The 20,758-nt window shown below is 41.2% G+C and overlaps 1 protein-coding gene across 1 annotated transcript in view; it reads right to left on the reverse strand.

Annotated features, from left to right (window-relative positions):
• Nucleotides 1-20,758, reverse strand: part of tbc1d19 (TBC1 domain family, member 19) — a 136,444-nt gene that overhangs the window by 71,288 nt on the left and 44,398 nt on the right. The window contains exons 5-10 of the mRNA XM_073064869.1: nucleotides 12,812-12,886; nucleotides 12,652-12,715; nucleotides 11,333-11,379; nucleotides 4,464-4,574; nucleotides 2,500-2,572; nucleotides 868-906 (exon numbers count right to left, since the gene is read on the reverse strand). Coding sequence (XP_072920970.1) covers nucleotides 868-906; nucleotides 2,500-2,572; nucleotides 4,464-4,574; nucleotides 11,333-11,379; nucleotides 12,652-12,715; nucleotides 12,812-12,886 — 409 coding nt within the window. The remainder of the gene's footprint in view (nucleotides 1-867; nucleotides 907-2,499; nucleotides 2,573-4,463; nucleotides 4,575-11,332; nucleotides 11,380-12,651; nucleotides 12,716-12,811; nucleotides 12,887-20,758) is intronic.

The following is a 20,758-nucleotide window of genomic DNA, read 5'->3' on the forward strand; positions in this document are numbered from 1 at the left end:
TATGCTGATTTGTCATCACATTTGATTCAGCCATCAACAGTGGTGTCGTCAGCAAACTTACATAGGGCATTGGAGCTGTACTTAGCCTCAAAGTCATATAGTAATATAGAGCAAGGGGAAAGCACACAGCCTTGTGGTTCACCTGTGTAGATGATGATTATGGAGCAGATGTTGCCTTTCCAAACAGACTGGGGACTGCAAATGTGGAAATCAAGGATCCAGGTGTACAAGGAGGTATCATGGCCTAAGTCTTGGAGCTTATTGATGGAAACCATAGAAAGGGTGCAGAGGAGATTTACAAGAATGTTGCCTGGATTGGGGAGCATGCCTTAGGAGAATAGGTTGAGTGAACATGGCCTTTTTCCTTGGAGCGACGGAGGATAAGAGGTGACCTGATAGAGGTGTATAAGATGATGAGCGGCATTGATCATGTGAATAGTCAGAGGCTTTTTCCCAGGGCTGAAATGGCTAGCACGAGAGGGCACAGTTTTAAGGTGCTTGGAAGTAGGTACAGAGGAGATGTCAGGGTTAAGTTGTTGAGTTGAGTGGAGAGTGCGTATAATGGGCTGCCAGCGACGGTGGTGGAGGCGGATATGATAGGGTCTTTTAAGAGACTCCTGGGCAGGTACATGGAGCTCAGAAATATAGAGGGCTATGGGTAACCCTAGGTAATTTCTAAGGTAAGGACATGTTCGGCACAGCTTTGTAGGCCAAAGGGCCTGTATTGTGCTGTAGGTTTTCTATGTTTCTAAGTTAATTCTTTACAGATGCTTGCACATCTTAAACTCCTTTTATATAAACAATTTGCAAATCAATACCTTATTTTGACAAATGCTTGTCTCCATATAGTTTCTAACTGGTTCTTACCTTTCTGTCCTAGCAGTATGTACTCAGTTTCAAAAGCTTCTGTAAGAGGATTTTCAATGACAGAAGGGTATTAGTTAGAAAACCAGTCATTCACATCTTCCATAACATCAACTATCCATTTAGCAAATATTTATACACTAGGAGTTATCCTGAGATTTTTTAAAAATTTGGACCCACAGATGTTTTCTGTATTGAGGGAAAACATTCAAGATTATATGGATGATATGGTAACATAGTGGTTAGCTAAACACTATTAGAGCGCCAGCGACCTAGGTTCAATTCTGCCATTGTCTGTAAGAAGTTTGTACGTTCTCCCCATGAACACATGGGCTTCTTTTATAAAGTATATTATGCTCCAAAGTGTGACTACATAGATAAATCTCTCCCAGTGCCCCTCTCTACTCTACCAGTGCTAACTTTAGGTGTATTGGTCTGCATTAGTAACACCTGTTCTCTAAAAGAAGTGACCCTGCATTTTGTTAATAACTAGAGTTTTCAATGCCCAGCCTTACTTCACTGAATCAATATGTTTGCACACAGTGACATATCATTTTCTTAAACTGGACACCCCAGAATTGCCTTTACCTTTTTTTAATAAACATATTTATCATTTATCTAGCTCCTTTGATTTTTGAAACCATAGCAGCTGCAAGAAAGAAAACAGCTTTTCATACTTGAAATGAAGGACACATTTTGAAATCCGTGTTAGGCTCAGTCATGTTTAACCTAAATATGGAAACAAATATTACATGAAACAATTCCGACAGTCAAAAGCAAACAGGGGATCTCTTTGAAGAAAAAGAAATATTACTACATAATCTGAAACACCAGAATTTTGTGACATTTGATCTGACAAAGTATATAATAAAAAGGATGGAATTTTGCCTGATAGATCAACAGCGGCGAGTACTGATCCTATAAACACTAATAAGACTTTACACTGCAGGCGAACTAGGAAACTGCTAGGATACTATAACTACTGTGATAACGTAACAGATATGATAACATTTTACACCATTTAAAATTTAGCTTGCTCTTTATGCAATGGTACTAAACGTAGGAGCTACAGAACGGCATTTTATTAAATGTCATTTCATCCATGGATTGCACAAGCATTAATATGCAAATAAAACTGCTCAATAACTTTAATGAGAACGTTTATTGCAAAAGTACGGACATAGACAACAGTAGCAGAGGGCAATAATTTAGATACGTGATTTGACTTATTTGTTTCTCATATATCTCCTTATGACATAGAAGGAGGCCACTTGGTTCAGAGCAATGCTGATTCTCTGTGCAATCTCATTCCTTTATTATTTCCCTGTAACCTGTTATCTCCCACCCACACCCATCAACAACAACACATTCATCTACATGAGGAGTAATTTAGCTGATTAGCTAACAAGGACATTTTAGGACATGGGATGAAACCAAAAGCACCTGGAGGAAGACCAAAATAGACAGACAGACATTGCCAGAGGTCATAATTGAACCCAAGTCACTGAAGCTTTGGGGGAGCAGTACCCGTCAGCTGTATCACTTTGCTGTCCTGTTAGTCATTCTAATAAAAGTGCCTCAAAAATTAGTAATCAGTTAAAACTCTAAAAGTATTTAATAATTACGAATACTCACCAGGAGAGATCTGCATTGAATCATCAATACCAAGTTGTTCATAATTCAACCCTAGTTCCGGATACAATTCCCTCTTGCAAGAATTAAGAAAAGTAAAAAACTTATGTTTGTATATGTTTACAATGCATTGTTCTATTAAACAATTTTACAACATCAAGAGCATTATCTAACATATTTAAAGCACCACAATTAGTTTGAGCTCCAAAATATTGCATCACTGAGGGTCAGAACATGGTCTTATTCCAGAACTTCCTAAACCACAAACCAATGTGTTTACATATGCTAGAAGACAATCCAAGTGCAAATGAGTTCATGCCAAACTGGTCTAGGAACAAAATAATGTTGCTGAGATTGATTTTGCATTTAGAGTCAATTTAAGATTAATACAGATAGAGTCTGCGGAATAGGTCAATAGGCTACTCCCCTGTTAGGCTACTAGAAAGGATATTTACGAGATACAGCAGATTAAAATGTCTCTAAATTTAAACAAACGAATACTTTATAAAGAAATTCAATGACCAAGATTTTGATTTCACCAACAGAAAAATGGTAATTACCAATGAGCTTAATGAAAACTAACCATGAAGAACCAATAGTTCTTTCAATGGTATTTTCATTCTGTTTTAATAGACCTCATCTAATACAACTTATCAAACACTTATTAAGCACTGAATGACACTGAAGAATTCAGATGGACAGCAAGCCAAATAAAAACATTTGTTTATTCTGACAAAGAAGCCATTAACTCTTCACAGATGCTAATTACAGTAGATGTCAGGTGTTGTGTATACTATGTTGCTCCTACTCCCCACATCTGCATATTAACACCTGTTTTATTACTAAATATCATCCAAAAGGAAAACACAAGCAATCTCCAGATTATATGAGGGCTACATTCATGGGGGCATCTGTGAACCAATTCCTCCACAAGTCAGAAACATCCATTTTCTGCAACTACCCACATCATGTCACTGAATACATACTTGCTATAGTTCTTCCATTTCATTCAATAATCACCATAACACTATCCAAAATTAAACAAATAGAATACTATATACTTTACCTAATTATTAATGAATACCACAAAATATTTTATTATTCTTAACACTAGCTTGAAAATGCTTTAAAAACATATGGGACAATTAGAATCAAGTCAAACTGAAATGAGACACCAGTTGCCACAGTATTACAAATACAGGAAATCAGAACTAGAGCAAAAAATGCTGGAAATATTCAGAGCAACAGGTAGGATCTGTGGTGGGAGAAGTAAGGTTAAAGTTTCAGAAGAATGCCCTCCAATAAAGGTCATTGACCTGATAGAGTAATTCTCTTTCTCTCTACATCAGAGGCTCCCAGTTAGGGGTTCACAGATTCCTTGGTTGATGGTACTGGTCCAGGGCACATAGAAGTTTGGGAAGCTCTGTTCTACACAAATGTTTCCTGACCTGCTAAGTATTTCCAGTATTTTCTGAGTTCTAACAACTAAAATAGTTGGTGTTTTTTTTAAATTACCTGAACCTTTTCATTTTTTTTTTACAATTCCACCTGTTTTCCCTTCATATTAGTTGAAACCAATGGAAATTCAATCCTCAGCATTTTAAAGTGGATTTTAAGACTCTCCACCAGATACCAGTCTTTTCCTCCCCATTGTAATACCATATCCCCACAACCAACTGCAATTCAATTTCATTAAATATACAAAAACAAGCTTACATCTCAACTACCCTGAATGCCCTTGTAGCTGATCAAACATTGAATTATTCAAAGGCAATAGTGGTAACAGTGACCTCTAAATACACAATTATTTTCAAGCTTCAACTTAAGTATAAATGTACAAATTATTTTTGCTCCATAATCCTTTAACTTATATTTTATTCAAAGTTAATTGACTCACATATTGCTCGTAAGCTGATTGCTAACTAATCCACCAAAAGTGCCTACTTTATAAGTAGAATTCTGCTTACCAGCTCTGGAAGGTCTTTTACTGGTAAAGGAATGTTGATTAAACCCCAACTACTGTGCACACCAGTTGGATCACCATTGTCATAATTTGGATTGCGAAGATTAATTAGAACCTAAAAACCCAAAAATGAAAAAGAGAAATAAAAGCTTCTTTACTGTATGTGTTTAGAGAGAGACACATAGAGAAACTATGAATAATCTCTGAACTCATTTTGTTTTGCCAACTGACAAGAGGGTAGATAAACATTTCCTCACTTGTAGATGCCAGTCAGTTTGGATTGGCAACTACATCTCCTCCATAATCATCATTAGCTCAGGTGCACCACAAGGCTGCGTGCATAGCCCCTGCTCTATTCGTTTTACACTTATGACTGTGAAGTTAAGTACAGCTCCAATGCCATATTGATGATGACACCACTGTTGTTGGCCAAATCAAAGATGGAGACAAATCGGCATATAGGAGGGAGATTTCAGAGGATCTGTCTTGGGTCCAGCACATAACTGTCATTAATAACAAGGCACAGCAGTGCTTCTACTTTCTTAGAAGTTTGCACAGATTCAGCATGCCATCTAAAACTTTGACAAACTTCTGCAGATGCGTAGTGAAGATTACACTGACTAGTTGCATCATGGCCTGGTATGGGAACACCAGTGGCATTGAATGGAAAAGCCTAAATAAAAGAGTAGTAAATACAGGTCAGTGCATCACAGGTAAAGCCCTCACCATCACTGAGCACATTTACAAGGAACACTGTCACAGGAAGGCAGCATCCATCATCAAGAACCCCCACCATCCAGAACATGAACTTTTCACACTGCTGCCATCAGGAAGGAGGTACAGAAGTCTCAATTTCTACCTCACCATGTTTAGGAACAGTAATTACCCCTCAACCCTCAAGAGGGGATAACTTCACTCATCCCAACACAGAACTGATTCCACAATCTATTTGCTCACTTTTAAGGACCCTACAACTCATGTTCTGAATAATAATATATAAACAAATAAATTTGCTTTTTGTCTGTCTTTGCTATGTGCAGTTTTCCATTGTTTCTATTGCATTTCTTAGTATTTACTGTGAATGCCCATAAGAAAATGTATCTCATGGTAGTATATGATGATATATATGTCATCATCATCATCATCATCATCATCAGGTGCCATGCCCAGTTTGAGCTTTGAATGCCATGGCCCACACACTCCTGTTTCGGGTCAAGTGGATCAATTCATTGGTATTCATTTCCAGTTCTCTGGCTGCTGTCTCCATCATCATTTGTCTTTGCCTTCCTCTTGCTTTCTTCCCTTCAATCTTTCCCATAATTACTGTGCATTCTAACTCCTCTTTCCTAATCACATGTCCAATGAAGTAACATTGCCTTTTCATGATCTCATACATTATTTCTCTTTTTGTGCTTGCTCGGTTCATGACATCCTCATTAGATATTTGTTTTGTCCATGATATTCCTTCCATCCTCCTCAAAAACCACATCTCTGCTGCTTCAATTCGTTTCCTCATGGTACTAGATATTGTCCAACATTCTGAGCCATATAACATAACTGGATAAACGTAACATTTCAGTACTCTGAGGCGGGTTGTCATGCCTAGGTTAGTGTTGGTCAGTATACACTTCATTCTCATAAAGGTGTCTTTTGCCATCTCTATTCTTCTTTTGATGTCCATATCGCACCTGCCATCTGATGTCACCCAGCTTCCTAAGTAGCAAAAGTTCTGTACTTGTTTTCTGTCTTCCCCGTTTATTCTCAGCCTGCAGATAGGATTCTCCTTCTTTTTGGATATCACCATACATTCTGTCTTTTTACAATTGATGGATAGACCCATTCTTGCACTTTCTTCAACAACTATATCAATTAAGTTTTGTAGTTCTTCCTCCGTACTTGCAATTAACACAGTGTCATCCACATATCTGAAATTATTGATGTTTTCACTGCCAACTTTGATTCCAAAAATGTCTCTTTTTTTATAATATTGTTTCACTGTACACATTAAACAAATCAGGGGAGAAAACACACCCTTGTCTAAGCCTCTCTTGATTTTCATAAACTGACTCACTTCTTCATCTATTCTTACAGCGGCGGTTTGTTCCCAGTACAGATTTCTGATTAGGCAGAGGTCTTTTGAATCTAGATCTAGAGTTTCCTGTAATATTTCAAATAACTTATTGTGCTTCACTTTATCAAATGCTTTTGTGTAGCCAATAAAACAAACAAATCTTTTTGCACTTGAATAGCTCGTTCTGATAGTATCCTTAACATCAACATTGCGTTTCTTGTACCTTTGTCTTTCACAAAACTACATTGTTCTTTACCTAACAACACACACAAAATGCTGGTGGAACACAGCAGGCCAGGCAGCATCTATAAGGAGAAGCACTGTCGACGTTTCGGGCCGAGACCCTTCGTCAGGACTAACTGAAAGGAAATATAGTAAGAGATTTGAAATTAGCGGGGGGAAAGGGAAATGCGAAATGATAGGAGAAGACCGGAGGGGATGGGATGAAGCTAAGAGCTGGAAAGGTGATTGGCGAAAGTGATACAGAGCTGGAGAAGGGAAAGGATCATGGAACGGGAGGCCTCGGGAGAAAGAAAGGGGGGGGGAAGCACCAGAGGGAGATGGAGAACAGGCAGAGTGATGGGCAGAGAGAGAAAAAAAAACAAACAACTAAATATGTCAGGGATGGGGTAAGAAGGGGAGGAGGGGCATTAACGGAAGTTAGAGAAGTCAATGTTCATGCCATCAGGTTGGAGGCTACCCAGCCAGTATATAAGGTGTTGTTCCTCCAACCTGATTTTGGATTCATTTTGACGGTAGAGGAGGCCATGGATAGAAAGATGTGCTTGGTAGTGGGATCCCGTTGGAGGTGGCGGAAGTTACGGAGAATTATACATTGGACCTGGAGGCTGGTGGGGTGGTAGGTGAGGACAAGGGGAACCCTATCCCGAGTGGGGTGGCAGGTGGATGGGGTGCGGGCAGATGTGCGGGAAATGGGAGAAATGAGTTTGAGAGCAGAGTTGATGGTTGAAGAAGGGAAGCCCCTTTGTTTAAAAAAGGAAGACATCTCCTTCATCCTGGAATGAAAAGCCTCATCCTGAGAGCAAATGCAGTGGAGACGGAGGAATTGTGAGAAGGGGATAGCATTTTTGCAAGAGACAGGGTGGGAAGAGGAATAGTCCAGGTAGCTGTAAGAGTCTGTAGGCTTATAGTAGATATCAGTAGATAAGCCGTCTCCAGAGATGGAGACAGAAAGATCGAGAAAGGGGAGGGAGGTGTCGGAAATGGACCAGTAAATTTGAGGGCAGGGTGAAAGTTGGAGGCAAAGTTAATGAAGTCAACGAGCTCAGCATGCGTGCAGGAGGCAGCGCCAATGCAGTCGTCGATGTAGCGAAGGAAAAGAGGGGGACGGATACCGGTATAGACTTGGAACATGGACTGTTCCACAAAGCCAACAAAAAGGCAGGCATAACTGGGACCCATACCAGTGCCCATGGCTACACCCTTGGTTTGGAGGAAGTGGGAGGAGCCAAAGGAGAAATTATTGAGAGTAAGAACTAATTCCGCTAGACGGAGGAGAGTGGTGGTAGAGGGGAATTGGTTAGGTCTGGAATCCAAAAAGAAGCGGAGAGCTTTGAGACCATCCGGGTGGGGGATGGAGGTATACAGGGACTGGACGTCCATGGTGAAAATAAGGCGGCAGGGGCTAGAGAGCTTAAAATCATTGAAAAAATTCAAAGCGTGAGAAGTGTCACGAACATAGGTGGGAAGAGATTGAACAAGGGGAGATAAGACAGCGTCAAGGTATGCAGAAATGAGTTCAGTGGGGCAGGAGCAAGCTGAGACAATAGGTCTACCTGGACAGGCAGGTTTGTGGATCTTGGATAGGAGGTAGAAACGGGAAGTGCGAGGTGTGGGAACTATGAGGTTGGTGGCAGTGGATGGGAGATCTCCAGAGTTGATATGGTTGGTGATGGTATAGGAGACAATGGCCTGGTGCTCCTTAGTGGGGTCACCTCCAACGGGATCCCACTACCAAGCACATCTTTCCCTCCCCACCTTTCTGCTTTCCACAGGGATCACTCCCTACGCGACTCTCTTGTCCACTCGTCCCCCCCATCCCTTCCCACCGATCTCCCTCCTGGCACTTATCCTTGTAAGCGGAACAAGTGCTACACCTGCCCTTACACTTCCTCCCTCACCACCATTCAGGGCCCCAGACAGTCCTTCCAGGAGAGGCGACACTTCACCTGTGAGTCGGCTGGTGTGGTATACTGCGTCCGGTGCTCCCAGTGTGGCCTTTAATATATTGATGAGACCCGACGCAGACTGGGAGACCGTTTCGCTGAACACCTACGCTCGGTCCGCCAGAGAAAGCAGGATCTCCCAGTGGCCACACATTTTAATTCCACATCCCATTCCCATTCTGATACGTCCATTCATGGCCTCCTCTACTGTCAAAATGAATCCAAACTCAGGTTGGAGGAACAACACCTTATATACCGGCTGGGTAGTCTCCAACCTGATAGCATGAACATTGACCTCTAACTTCCGTTAATGCCCCTCCTTCCCTTCTTACCCCATCCCTGACATATTTAGTTGTTTGCCCGTTCTCCATCTCCCTCTGGTGCTTCCCCCCCTCCCCCTTTCTTTCTCCTGAGGCCTCCCGTCCCATGATCCTTTCCCTTCTCCAGCTCTGTATCACTTTCGCCAATCACCTTTCCAGCTCTTAGCTTCATCCCACCCCCTCCGGTCTTCTCCTATCATTTCGCATTTCCCCCTCCCCCCACTACTTTCAAATCTCTTACTATCTTTCCTTTCAGTTAGTCCTGACGAAGGGTCTCGGCCCAAAACGTCGACAGTGCTTCTCCCTACAGATGCTGCCTGGCCTGCTGTGTTCCACCAGCATTTTGTGTGTATTGTTTGAATTTCCAGCATCTGCAGATTTCGTCATGTTTGTTCTTTACCTATTTCAGTTTGTATCTTACTTTTATCTCTTGTCATCAAAATTCATAGAAGTATCTTGGTGAAATGACTCATTAAACTTATGGTCCTATGTAACTTATAGTCTTTTAACATCTTTGGATTAATTTTACCGTGCCCATGGTCTGTTTTTTTTAATCAAATTATGGTATTGTTTGCACTGTTGTAACTATGTGGTTTTGTGCAGGTCTTGTAGCTTTAGTTTTTGGTCGTTTGTCTGGTGGAATTGGAGCTCCTTTCCGGGGAACATGCTAAGACGGTAGCGTGATATTAATACGCAGCAGCCTCTCCGGACTGTGGATTGAGGATTGCCAAACGTTATGTGGATTTTCTGGTGTAGTCTATTTTGTCATATGCTTTTGTGATATCATTCTGGAGGAACGTTGTCTCATTTTTAACTGCATTGCATTTGTGGTTTTTAAATGACAATAAACTGAATCTGAATCTGAATTCACATTCTATTGCTCCAGGTTTCTTAGGAAGAGTGATAAATACTGATTTTTTCATCTCTTCTGGTATTATTCCAGTCTCATAAATGTCATTGATTAAATCAGTAAGTTTTTCAATTCCATAATCTTCAAGGGTGATAATTTGTTCTATTACTAATTCATCAGGACCTGCTGCCTTTCCTTTCTTCATCTTATTTATTGCATTATGAACTTCAGATTTCGGACCTTCAATGTTCTACTTAATTTCTGGTTTTTCGCCTCGATCGTCTTCAAACAATTCCTGAATATACTCAGTCCATCTGTTCATAATCTCATCTTTTTCCATGATAATGGTAGCATCCTTTGCTTTCAAACATCCACCTGAAGGACAGAGGAGCTTTTTACCAGTGATATTCTTGATTTGTAGATGTAACCTTTTTGGATCAGTAATAGGATTTTTTTCTAGTTGGTCACATTCCTGGTTTAACCATTCTTCTTTGGCTTTTTGACATAAGCTTTTAACATTTTTATCTAAGAATTTGTATTCTATAGGATTTGCTTTCTTCTGTCTCCTTTCTTCCATTAGATTTTTGATTCCATCCGTCATCCATTTATTCTTTGTGCTTTTTCTTTTTTAGGAATCACTGACTTTGCTGATTCTACCAAGACATATATGTACCTCTGTAATAAATTTACTGTACTTTGAACATTTGCTAGGATAAATACTATATTGTACTATGTTCATAGGAATGTTTCAATGATATTCTTGATTTGATTGGGCACATTTAATGCAACCTTTTCAAAGTGCTAGCAAGACCACACCTGGACGAATAGGTACAACTGTGCTTTCCATTATTAAGTAAGGATATGTAAGGAATCAGTTCACCAGATTGATTTCCGGGATGAAAGGGATGACATATGATGTAAGTTGGAGCGGATTTTGCATATGCTTAATGGAGTATAGAAGTAAACAAGGGGATCTTATTGATACAAAAAGGATTGAGGGTTGTTGACAGATGGATACTTTCCCATGACAGAACTATTTGCACTTCCAAGGCAGCCAATAAACCTTCTGCCTCTGTAGCTTTTGCTCTACCATTGCAACAAGCAATGACAATCGGGAGCTGGAAAAATTTCATTTTCCCTCTGCTGAATGGAATGAAATGTGATACATGTTTTCAGCCATGCAGTGTTACATACAAGACTTATTCAGTTATTAACTGTCACAGTTGGCTAAGTTTAAAAGATATCAAAAGGAAAATAAGAGAATTCAAGCAATTTTTTTATTCTAAAAAATTGTCTATTCCTAATGTTTATACCTAAATGACTCATTAAAATTTATATCAATGATAATTAAAAAAATGAAACCAATGAGATCACATTTGAAACAACATAAATCTACCACATCTTGATTTTTCTTGGATAATGGTCAGATCAAGTGGGAAATCTTACCTCTAGAAAATCTTTAGGAGCGTAAACTGGTCGGAAACGGCTCAAATCTAGTAAAATATATTAAATCAGCTGTTCAAAAATCTAGTGCTTATATAATTTAATACATCAAAAATAAAATCAATGCCTTCATAATATTACTTCCAAAAAATGAAAGTAGAAGTGAGAAAAATATCAGCATGATCCTTCAAGGAAAATAAATAATATCTAAGGTTCTGCCAAAAAGCAGCATTTGATTACTTAGAAGCAAAATAAGATGGCCTAGACCAGTGTTCCCCAACCACCGAGCCGCAAAGCATGTGCTACCACGCCATGAGGAAATGATATGATTTGGCGGTATGAAGCAATATGAGTCAGCATATGCTTTGCAGCCCGGTGCTTGGGGACCGCTGGCCTTGACTAAGCAATTTTGACTGCTGTTTGCACATCTCTTAAGAAGAGATTATATCTAGCATGGCATCACAGGTATGCACTTTAGGGAACTAGGAATGCGATGAGTTTGGTCAACTGATTTAATAAGGGAACTTTAGTTTGGCAGTATTTTTTAAAAAACCTTTTCCCTTAACATATAGCTCTAATATGCCACACAGGAGTAATGTTTGCCAAAATTAATAATATATTGCAAAATTAAGATGGATGTTTTGCATCTGGAGTTAACAAAAACGTTCAACAATATTTAAAGCTTACTATATAGTATTAGTAATAACACAACATAGAAAAGCATTACTCATATCAACTATTGAGTGATATTTATTCCAAAAAAAACTAATTTTGCTCTTGTGTCAACGTTTACTGGGCAAAGTAATAGTAGTAAAGGTAAACATTTATTCTGGGAACATAGTATCAGCACCAAGGACTCTCAAAGCAAGAAAGCTGAAGTTACGGGCTAAGGGAAACTTCTTCACTCTGCCATAGTAGATGGACCTTCGATACATTCTCTGATGAATATTTACAACTGTTCTGGTAAGAAACTATCTATTTGCTATACCAGCTCCTATATTAGGCAGAACTTCAGGCTGCCAGAACATTGTACAGAATCTGAATACATACAGTAAGTGAGGAAAAAGTTCCATTTTGCCACCTAAATACCAAGCAGTGCCACTTCACTTATTCCCCTACCTCCCCACCATCTCCTGTCCCCACAACTGCATCAAAATAATCAACTTTAAGAAGCGGAAAGGTTGCTCAATTGCTGAGGCTGAATCTCAGAACACATCCATGGATTGACAGTCTCACTAACCCTTGAACAGTGCAGGAACAGGCACATTTCTCACATGTCCTTGTTCCCAATCAGGTTTGATCACATGAACTTATGTACGTACCTGGCTCGTCAGTGCCCATCTCATTCCATTTGTGCAGAAGTTCTTCCTGTTCATCGGCTGATCTCTGCTTAGAAAAAGGTCTGCTTAAGTCTTTAGGCTTCAGCGGCTAAATAATTACAGAAATGTATTTTAAAGGGTAAAGTAATAAGTTGTGCTGTACCTTTTTTGCTAGAGGGATGCTCATCTCTGTGCACATACTGTTTAAACTTTTCAGAATACGCTTTTCCCAGTTTACCTACAAAACAAAATCTGATTTCAGATATCCAGAAACAGCAGAGCCAATAAGTCTGACATGGCTTTATAAATCCAGATAACGAGCTCTTGACTGGGCATTTAAAGTAAAATTGCATTGTTTATACCATAATTTTGCTAATTTGTAACATGCACAAAATTATGAAACAGTACTTTAAGTAAACTCAAATAAAAACAATAGGCATTATGTATATTTCAGCAAGGATTAATAAGAAGGAACATAAATTAAGGCTTGCATTTGTAGAAGAGATAATCTACTTAAATTGTATAAATATTAATGAAACTATTTGCTTAGGTATTTTTCCAAAACAAGCAATTGTGGAATCTGTATACATCAGATAATGTTAAAAATGCCTTGTTTTATATATTTTTTAAAAGTTATTCATCAGAAGCAAGAGCAGTTATTCCCCAATCCCTACCCATCCTATTCTCAATTACACTTTTTCAACTGTGACTGCTATTAGGTGTGTTACGAATGTGCCACAGCTCTGAGGGGCCGAAGGGTGCGGGGTAGCCCCCTCCTTTGTGAGAATCGCAAGATCACTATTAAGTCAGTTCAGGGGACACAGGAAATGAGAGAAAGACATGCACAGTCCACAAAAGGGTTGGACTGTGTCCTGGCCTCCGAAAGGCGGACCCATTGATACCGACTATTGTCTCTTGGAGACGGACTTGTGTATTGCATCCTGTACGATGCAATCAAAGCCCCAGGCAATGAACCAAGGAGGAGGTTGGTGGAGGGATTGCATCATCCCAACCTGATTGACGCTTGAGACCCTGTGAGTCAGGATAAAAAGAGGGTCTGTGGGAACAGCCCCTCAGACGCACCAGAAGAAACGCTAGCGATCCCGTAATAGCGAAAGCTGGTGGAAGGCCATTCTCTGGAGTTATGAGCTAGTACCTGAAGCGTATAGACAAAAGTTCAGAAATTTAAAGAAAGGGTGGAATCAGACGTATACCGAGTTTGCCTATGAGAAGGGTGTGCTCTTGGCCCATTGGTGCACCGCAGAAATAGTGGACGAGGATTATTGGCGTCTCAGGGAGTTAATTCTGATTGAGGAATTTAAAGGTTGTGTTTCGGAGGATATCCGGATGTATTTGAATGAGAAGCCGAATAAGTCCATCTCAGAATTTGCTAGGTTCGCAGATGAATATGCCCTAACCCACAAGACAAACTTTTCCTCGAATAAAACTTCCCAGAGAGACCGTGGGAATGATCGAGAAAGCCCGCCGGCTGAGGCAGAGGTCCCGCCGGGAGCTAGTGGTAAGACTGAGGGGGAAAGGCAAGACGGCCAGAGACTTCCGGGCTTCACCTGTTTTAATTGTGGAAAGGGGGAGCATATTGCATCTAGGTGCTTTGCTCCGAAGAAAGAGACAGGAAAAGGGAAAGCAGCAGTCCCTATCGGATGTGCCGTAGTAATCAGTAAATCGACAAGAGAGCCCCGGGTAGACAGAGTACGAGAAGGGTATGAGACTTGTATGTCAAATGGAACCGTGTCCGTGAGGGAGGGAGGCACCCCAGTTCCAGTACGGATCTGGAGAGACACGGGGGCTGAACTATCATTGATCAGCAGTAAGGTACTAGATTTTGGTCACAAGACGGGAATGGTAGCTGTGAAAGGAATAGGCAAAGGGACGGAAATGGTGCCCTTGCATAGGGTCATTATGAATTGTGAGCTAGTCTCTGGACCAGTTGAAATGGGGGTGCGATCAGAATTCCCGAGAACTGACGCGGACGTCCTTCTGGGTAACGATTTAGCTGGTGGTAATGTTTGGTCAGCAATGACGCTGACGAGCCGGCCGGTGAGCGTTGCAGCCCCGCCCCTAGCGTCCAAGATCTATCCCGCATGCGCGGTTACTCGTAGCATGTCGAGAAAGGCAGCTGAGAACGAGAGCAGTTTAAATCTGGCCAGTGTCGATTTGGCCGAGACGTTTTTACCGACCCTGTACCACGAGGGTTCAGAGGGTGGAAAAACAAAGCGTAGTAAAGTGAAAGAGAGTAAGGGAGAGGAGGTAGACCTGCCCTTAGCGAGGAGAAAAGTTCTAGAGGTAGGAGATAAAGATGAGAAACAGATAGAGCTGTTAAAAGGTCCAGAGTTGGACATGGATGATCTGTCTGGTTTGGCAGAACTGTTTGAAGAAGTTGAAAATTCTAAAGGTGTTCCTGATAATGAAATGAGGGCAGTCCTAGATGAAAAGGGTGCCCTTACCTTGAAGAAGTCTGCTGGGTTGGCAGATGAGGTTGTTTCAGCCCGCGGGGTTGAGTTTACTCCGGAAGGGAGTTGCCCAGAGAGTAGCTGGGAGAATCAGGGGAATTTAGAGTTTGGACCGGGCACGGGTATTGAAAACCTGGAAGAGGCAAATGTCCCTTTGGAGTGTGTCCAGGATGTGGATGCACGTGGTACTGAACCTAGTAATGAAGCTCAGAAAAAGTCTGAGGTATTTGATTCAATTGACAAGGAAGGCAGTCCTTGTGGGTCAGATAGACTTGGTTCAGCGAAGAAAGGGTTAACCTTGGTAATAGTGGGAAGTGAGAGTTCCCAGGTGTCTGTGCTCGAAGGTGTGTTAAAAGTTAATGCGGAGATCAAAAGTGGGGAGATGAATATTATCATTGAAGACAACGGGAAATATGTAGTTCCCAAATTGAATGAAGAAAATTTAAAACCTGCGGATCACTTACAGGTTGAGTTGGAAGATGACGGGGCCCCCCATGCTATTGTTATTCCAGAGTGTGGTGTGAAAAGGCAGAATTTGAGATGCTGCTTGAACAAAGAGTTCGAATTGAAAACTAATAGCCTGAAAGGTCCTGAAGAGAAAGCTAGCAACTTGCGTAAAATTAAAGAATTGGGTGGAAATTCAGAAGATGGTCTAAGTTTGGGACACAGTGTTGATAAAATAACTCCTATGAACGAAGCGGGCAAAAGCCTATTTCGCTAGGGTACCCAAGCTCCCCACGTGGGAACTAACCGGAAAAGAGATGAGGGTTAATGGGGACGCCATGTTTAAATAGCAGAAACTGGTTTTAAGGGATTTCGACAAAGCCTGTGAATAATAAAAGACAACCCCCATGGAAGCCTGCCTGTTAAGTTTGAAAGCAACATAACAATTGGTATTTGCATGAACTTTTGTAGTATACACGTAAGCTTAAGATCACAACTCTTTAGTTTTGTTTGCTTAAGAAAAAAAAAAATAGGTGGTTACTAAATTGGAGTCTGATGCTACAAGACTAGTAGGGTACAAGATGTTAAGATATTAAAGGAAGTGACAATTGTAATCGGTAACCATCTAGATGCTGAATTGAATGTATAACTGTATTACTCTGTAGTGAAAAGGAAAAGCTTTTGTATTGTGTTAGATTCTCAAATCCTGTAAGACTCTGTACTACTTCGTTTTCACCGCTGGTGAAAACGCTTTGAAGAAAGGGGGTGTTACGAATGTGCCACAGCTCTGAGGGGCCGAAGGGTGCGGGGTAGCCCCCTCCTTTGTGAGAATCGCAAGATCACTATTAAGTCAGTTCAGGGAACACAGGAAATGAGAGAAAGACATGCAGAATCCACAAAAGGGTTGGACTGTGTCCTGGCCTCCGAAAGGCAGACCCATTGATACCGGCTATTGTCTCTTGGAGACGGACTTGTGTATTGCATCCTGTACGATGCAATCAAAGCCCCAGGCAATGAACCAAGGAGGAGGTTGGTGGAGGGATTGCATCATCCCAACCTGATTGACACCTGAGACCCTGTGAGTCAGGATAAAAAGAGGGTCTGTGGGAACAGCCCCTCAGACGCACCAGAAGAAACGCTAGCGATCCCGTAATAGCGAAAGCCGGTGGAAGGCCACGTGCGTCCGCTTCCATTTGCCCGGAATTGGTGACCTTTGCCACGGAAAAACGGTTTTTAGCTAACAACGGGGAACTCAACTCACAACGACTCTCGAAGGATTGACATCATAAACGGAATGGGCAAGTTTTAACCCGTCTCTCTCTCTCCAACAATTGCCACTTAGGGTCCCCAACGGTTGCAGCCTGCATGAACTGAACGGACTATATATTTCCATTGGACAATTCATTATCCCCTAGACAACGATACAGCTTATTTCTTATTGATTATTATTATACCTGCGCTTTTAGATTTAGTATTGACGACGTATATTATCTGTGTGTTTGCATTGATATTATTTTTGTGTATGTCTATCAATAAATACTGTTAAAAATAGTACCATCAGACTTCAACGGACCTCTCTATCTTTGCTGGTAAGTGACCCAGTTACGGGGTACGTAACAGGTGAAAAAAAATTTCAAACAATTCAAAATTACGTAAGAGTTGAATGTTTGAAAAAAGTGGATAACTTTTCAATAGATGGTGTTATTCCAAATGTTCCATGCTCAACTATTTATTTAGGGGTTTTTTTCCATGCCATTCTCTTCTGTCCAGGTAAATGAGGGCAACTAGACCAGTTCTGAATGGAAAGTTGGACTAAATTGCAATAAGTAAGCAGGTGTTTCCTTCACTGAAGTTGGATGGGACCACAACCAGAGGTTATGGGTTAAGGGTGAAAGGTGAGAAGTTTAAGGGGAACATGAGGGTAAATTTCTTCACTCAGAGGGTCAGAAGAATGTGGAATGAGCTGCCAGCACAAATGGTGCATGCGAACTCGATTTCAATGTTTGAGAGAAGTTTGGATAGGTTCATGGATTGTAGGGATATGGAGGGCTATGATTCTGGTGCAGGTAGATGGGAACAGAAGTGGTTTTGGCATGGCCCAGATGGACTGAAAGGCCTCTATGCTGTACTTCTCTATGACTATGGGAGAGAGAAGTTGTTGGATGCAATTTAAGCTTCTCCATATGCTATAGAAAATAGGTGCAGGAGTAGGCCATTCGGCCCTTTGAGACTGCTCCGCCATTCAATATGATCATTGCTGATCATCCAACTCAGAACCCTGTACCTGCTTTCTCTCCATACCCCCTGATCCCTTTAGCCACAAGGGCCATATCTAACTTCCTCTTAAATATAGCCAATGAACCGGCCTCAACTGTTTCCTGTGGCAGAGAATTCCACAGATTCACCACTCTCTCTGTGAAGAAGTTTTTCCTCATCTCGGTCCTAAAAGGCTTCCCCTTTATTCTTAAACTGTGACCCCTCGTTCTGGACTTCCCCAACATCGGAAACAATCTTCCTGCATCTAGCCTGTCCAATCCCTTTAGAATTTTATACATTTCAATAAGATCCCCCCTCAATCTTCTAAATTCTTCAACTACTTACCAAATTCATCTAGCCAATAAAAACAAATGTTCTCTTAATTCTCTTTGACTAATTTTGCTGGCCTGGATCCCTATTCATTGACTTTATACAAAACATAGAAACAGAGAAACACAGTGCTGTGCCGAATATGTACTTACTTAGAAATTATCTAAGGTTACCCATAGCCCTCAAGTTTTCTAAGCTTCATGTACCTATCCAGGAGTCTCTAAAAAGATCCTATCATATCAGCCTCCATAACCATTGCCAGCAGCCATTCCATCACTCACCACTCTGTGTAAAAATACTTACCCGTGACGTCTCCTCTGCACCTACTTCCAAGCACCGTAAAACTGTGCCCTCTCGTGCTAGCCATTTCAGCCCTGGGAAAAAGCCTCTGACTATCCACATGATCAATGCTTTTCATCATCTTATACACCTCTATCAGGTCACCTCTCATCTTCTGTCACTCCAAGGAGAAAAGTCGAGTTCACTCAAAGTATTCTCATAAGGCATGCTCCCCAATCCAGGCAACATCCTTGTAAATCTCCTCTACACCCTTTCTATAGCTTCCACATCCTTCCTGTAGTGAGGTGACCAGAATTGAGCACAGTACTCCAAGTGGGGCCTGACCAGGGTCCCATATAGCTGTAACATTATCTCTCGGCTCTTAAACTCAATCCCATGGTTGATGAAGGCCAATGCACCATATGTCTTCTTAACCACAGAATCAAGCTGTGCAGCTGCTTTGAGTGTCCCATGGATTCAGACACCAAAATTCCTCCGATCCTCCACACTGCCAAGTCTTACCAAATTAATACTATATTCTGCCATCATATTTGACCTACCAAAATAAACCACGTCACGCTTATCTGGGTTGAACTCCATCTGCCACTTCTCAGCTCAGTTTTGCATCTTATCAATGTCTCACTGTAAACTCTGACAGCTGTCTACACTATCCACAACACCCCCAACCTTTGTGTCATCAGAAAATTTACTAACCCATCCCTCCACTTCCTCATCCAAGTCATTTATAAAAATCACGAAGAGAAGGGGTCCCAGAACAGATCCCTGAGGCACACAACTGGGCACTGACCTCCATGCAGAATATGACCCATCTACAACCACTCTTTGCCTTCTTGAGAAAGCTAATTCTGGATCCACAAAGCAAGGATCCCATGCCTCCTTACTTTCTCAATAAGCCTTGCATGGGGTACCTTATCAAATGCCTTTGTGAAATCCATATACTGTACACTACATCAACTGCTCTACCTTCATCAATGTGTTTAGTCAAATCCTCAAGAAATTCAATAAGGCTCGTAAGGCATGACCTGCTTTTCAAAAAGCCATGCTGACTATTCCTAATCATATTATGCCTCTCCAAATGTTCATAAATTCTGCCTCTCAGCATCTTCTCCATCAACTTACCAACCACTGAAGTAAGACTCACTGGTCTATAATTTCCTGGGCTATCTCTACTCCCTTTCTTCATTAGAGGAACAACATCTGCAATCCTCCAATCCTCCAAAACCTCATTGAAGATGCAAAGATCATCGCCAGATGCTCAGCAATCTCATCCCTTGCCTCCCACCCACAATAGCCTGGGGCACATCTCATCCGGTCCCAGAGATTTATCAAAAGCTCCAGCACATCCTCTTTTTTGATGTCTATATACACTCAAGCTTTTCAGTCGGCTATAAGTTATCCCTACAATCGCCAAGATCCTTTTCCATAGTGAATATTGAAGCAAAGTATTCATTAAGTACCTCTGCTACCTCCTCTGATTCCATACACACATTTCCACTGTCACACTTGATTGTCCTAATCTCTCACGTCTTATCCTCTTCTCTTCACATACTTGTAGAACGCTTTGGGGTTTTCCTTAGTCCTGCTTGCCAAGGCCTTCTCATGGTCCCTTCTGGCTCTCCTAATATCCTTCTTAAGCTCCTTCCTGCTACCCTTATAATCATCTAGATCTCTATCATTACCTAGTCTTTTGGAACCTTTCGAAAGCTTTTCTTTTTTTCTTGATTAGATTTTCAACAGCCTTCGTACACCACGGTTCCTGTATCCTACCATCTTTTCCCTATCTCATTGGTACGTACAAATGCAGAACGTCACATTTCTGCTGTACATTTCCCTAAGAATATCTGTTCCCAACCTATGCTTCCAAATTCCTGCCTGCTAGCTTCATATTTCCCCTTATTCCAATTAAACACTTTCCTAGCTTGTCTGTTCCTATCCCTCTCCAACACTATGGTAAAGGAGATAGAATTGTGATCACTATCTCCAAAATGCTCTCCCACTGAGAGACCTGCCACCTGACCAGGTTCATTTCCCAATACCAGAACAGGTACAGCCTCTCCTCTTGTAGGCTTATCTACATATTGTGTCAAGAAACCTTCCTGAACACACCTAACAAACTCCACCCCATCTAAACCCCTTGCTTTTGGGACATGCCAACCAAAATTTGGGAAATTGAAATTTCCCACCACGACAACCCTGTTATTATTACACCTTTCCAGAATCTGTCTCCCTATCTGCTCCTTGATGTCCCTGTTACTATTGGGTGGTCTATAAAAATCACCCAATAGAGTTATTGACCCCTTCCTGTTTCT

Source organism: Hemitrygon akajei, chromosome 13, assembly GCF_048418815.1.
Source record: "Hemitrygon akajei chromosome 13, sHemAka1.3, whole genome shotgun sequence".
In the NCBI taxonomy this organism is placed as follows: domain Eukaryota; kingdom Metazoa; phylum Chordata; class Chondrichthyes; order Myliobatiformes; family Dasyatidae; genus Hemitrygon; species Hemitrygon akajei.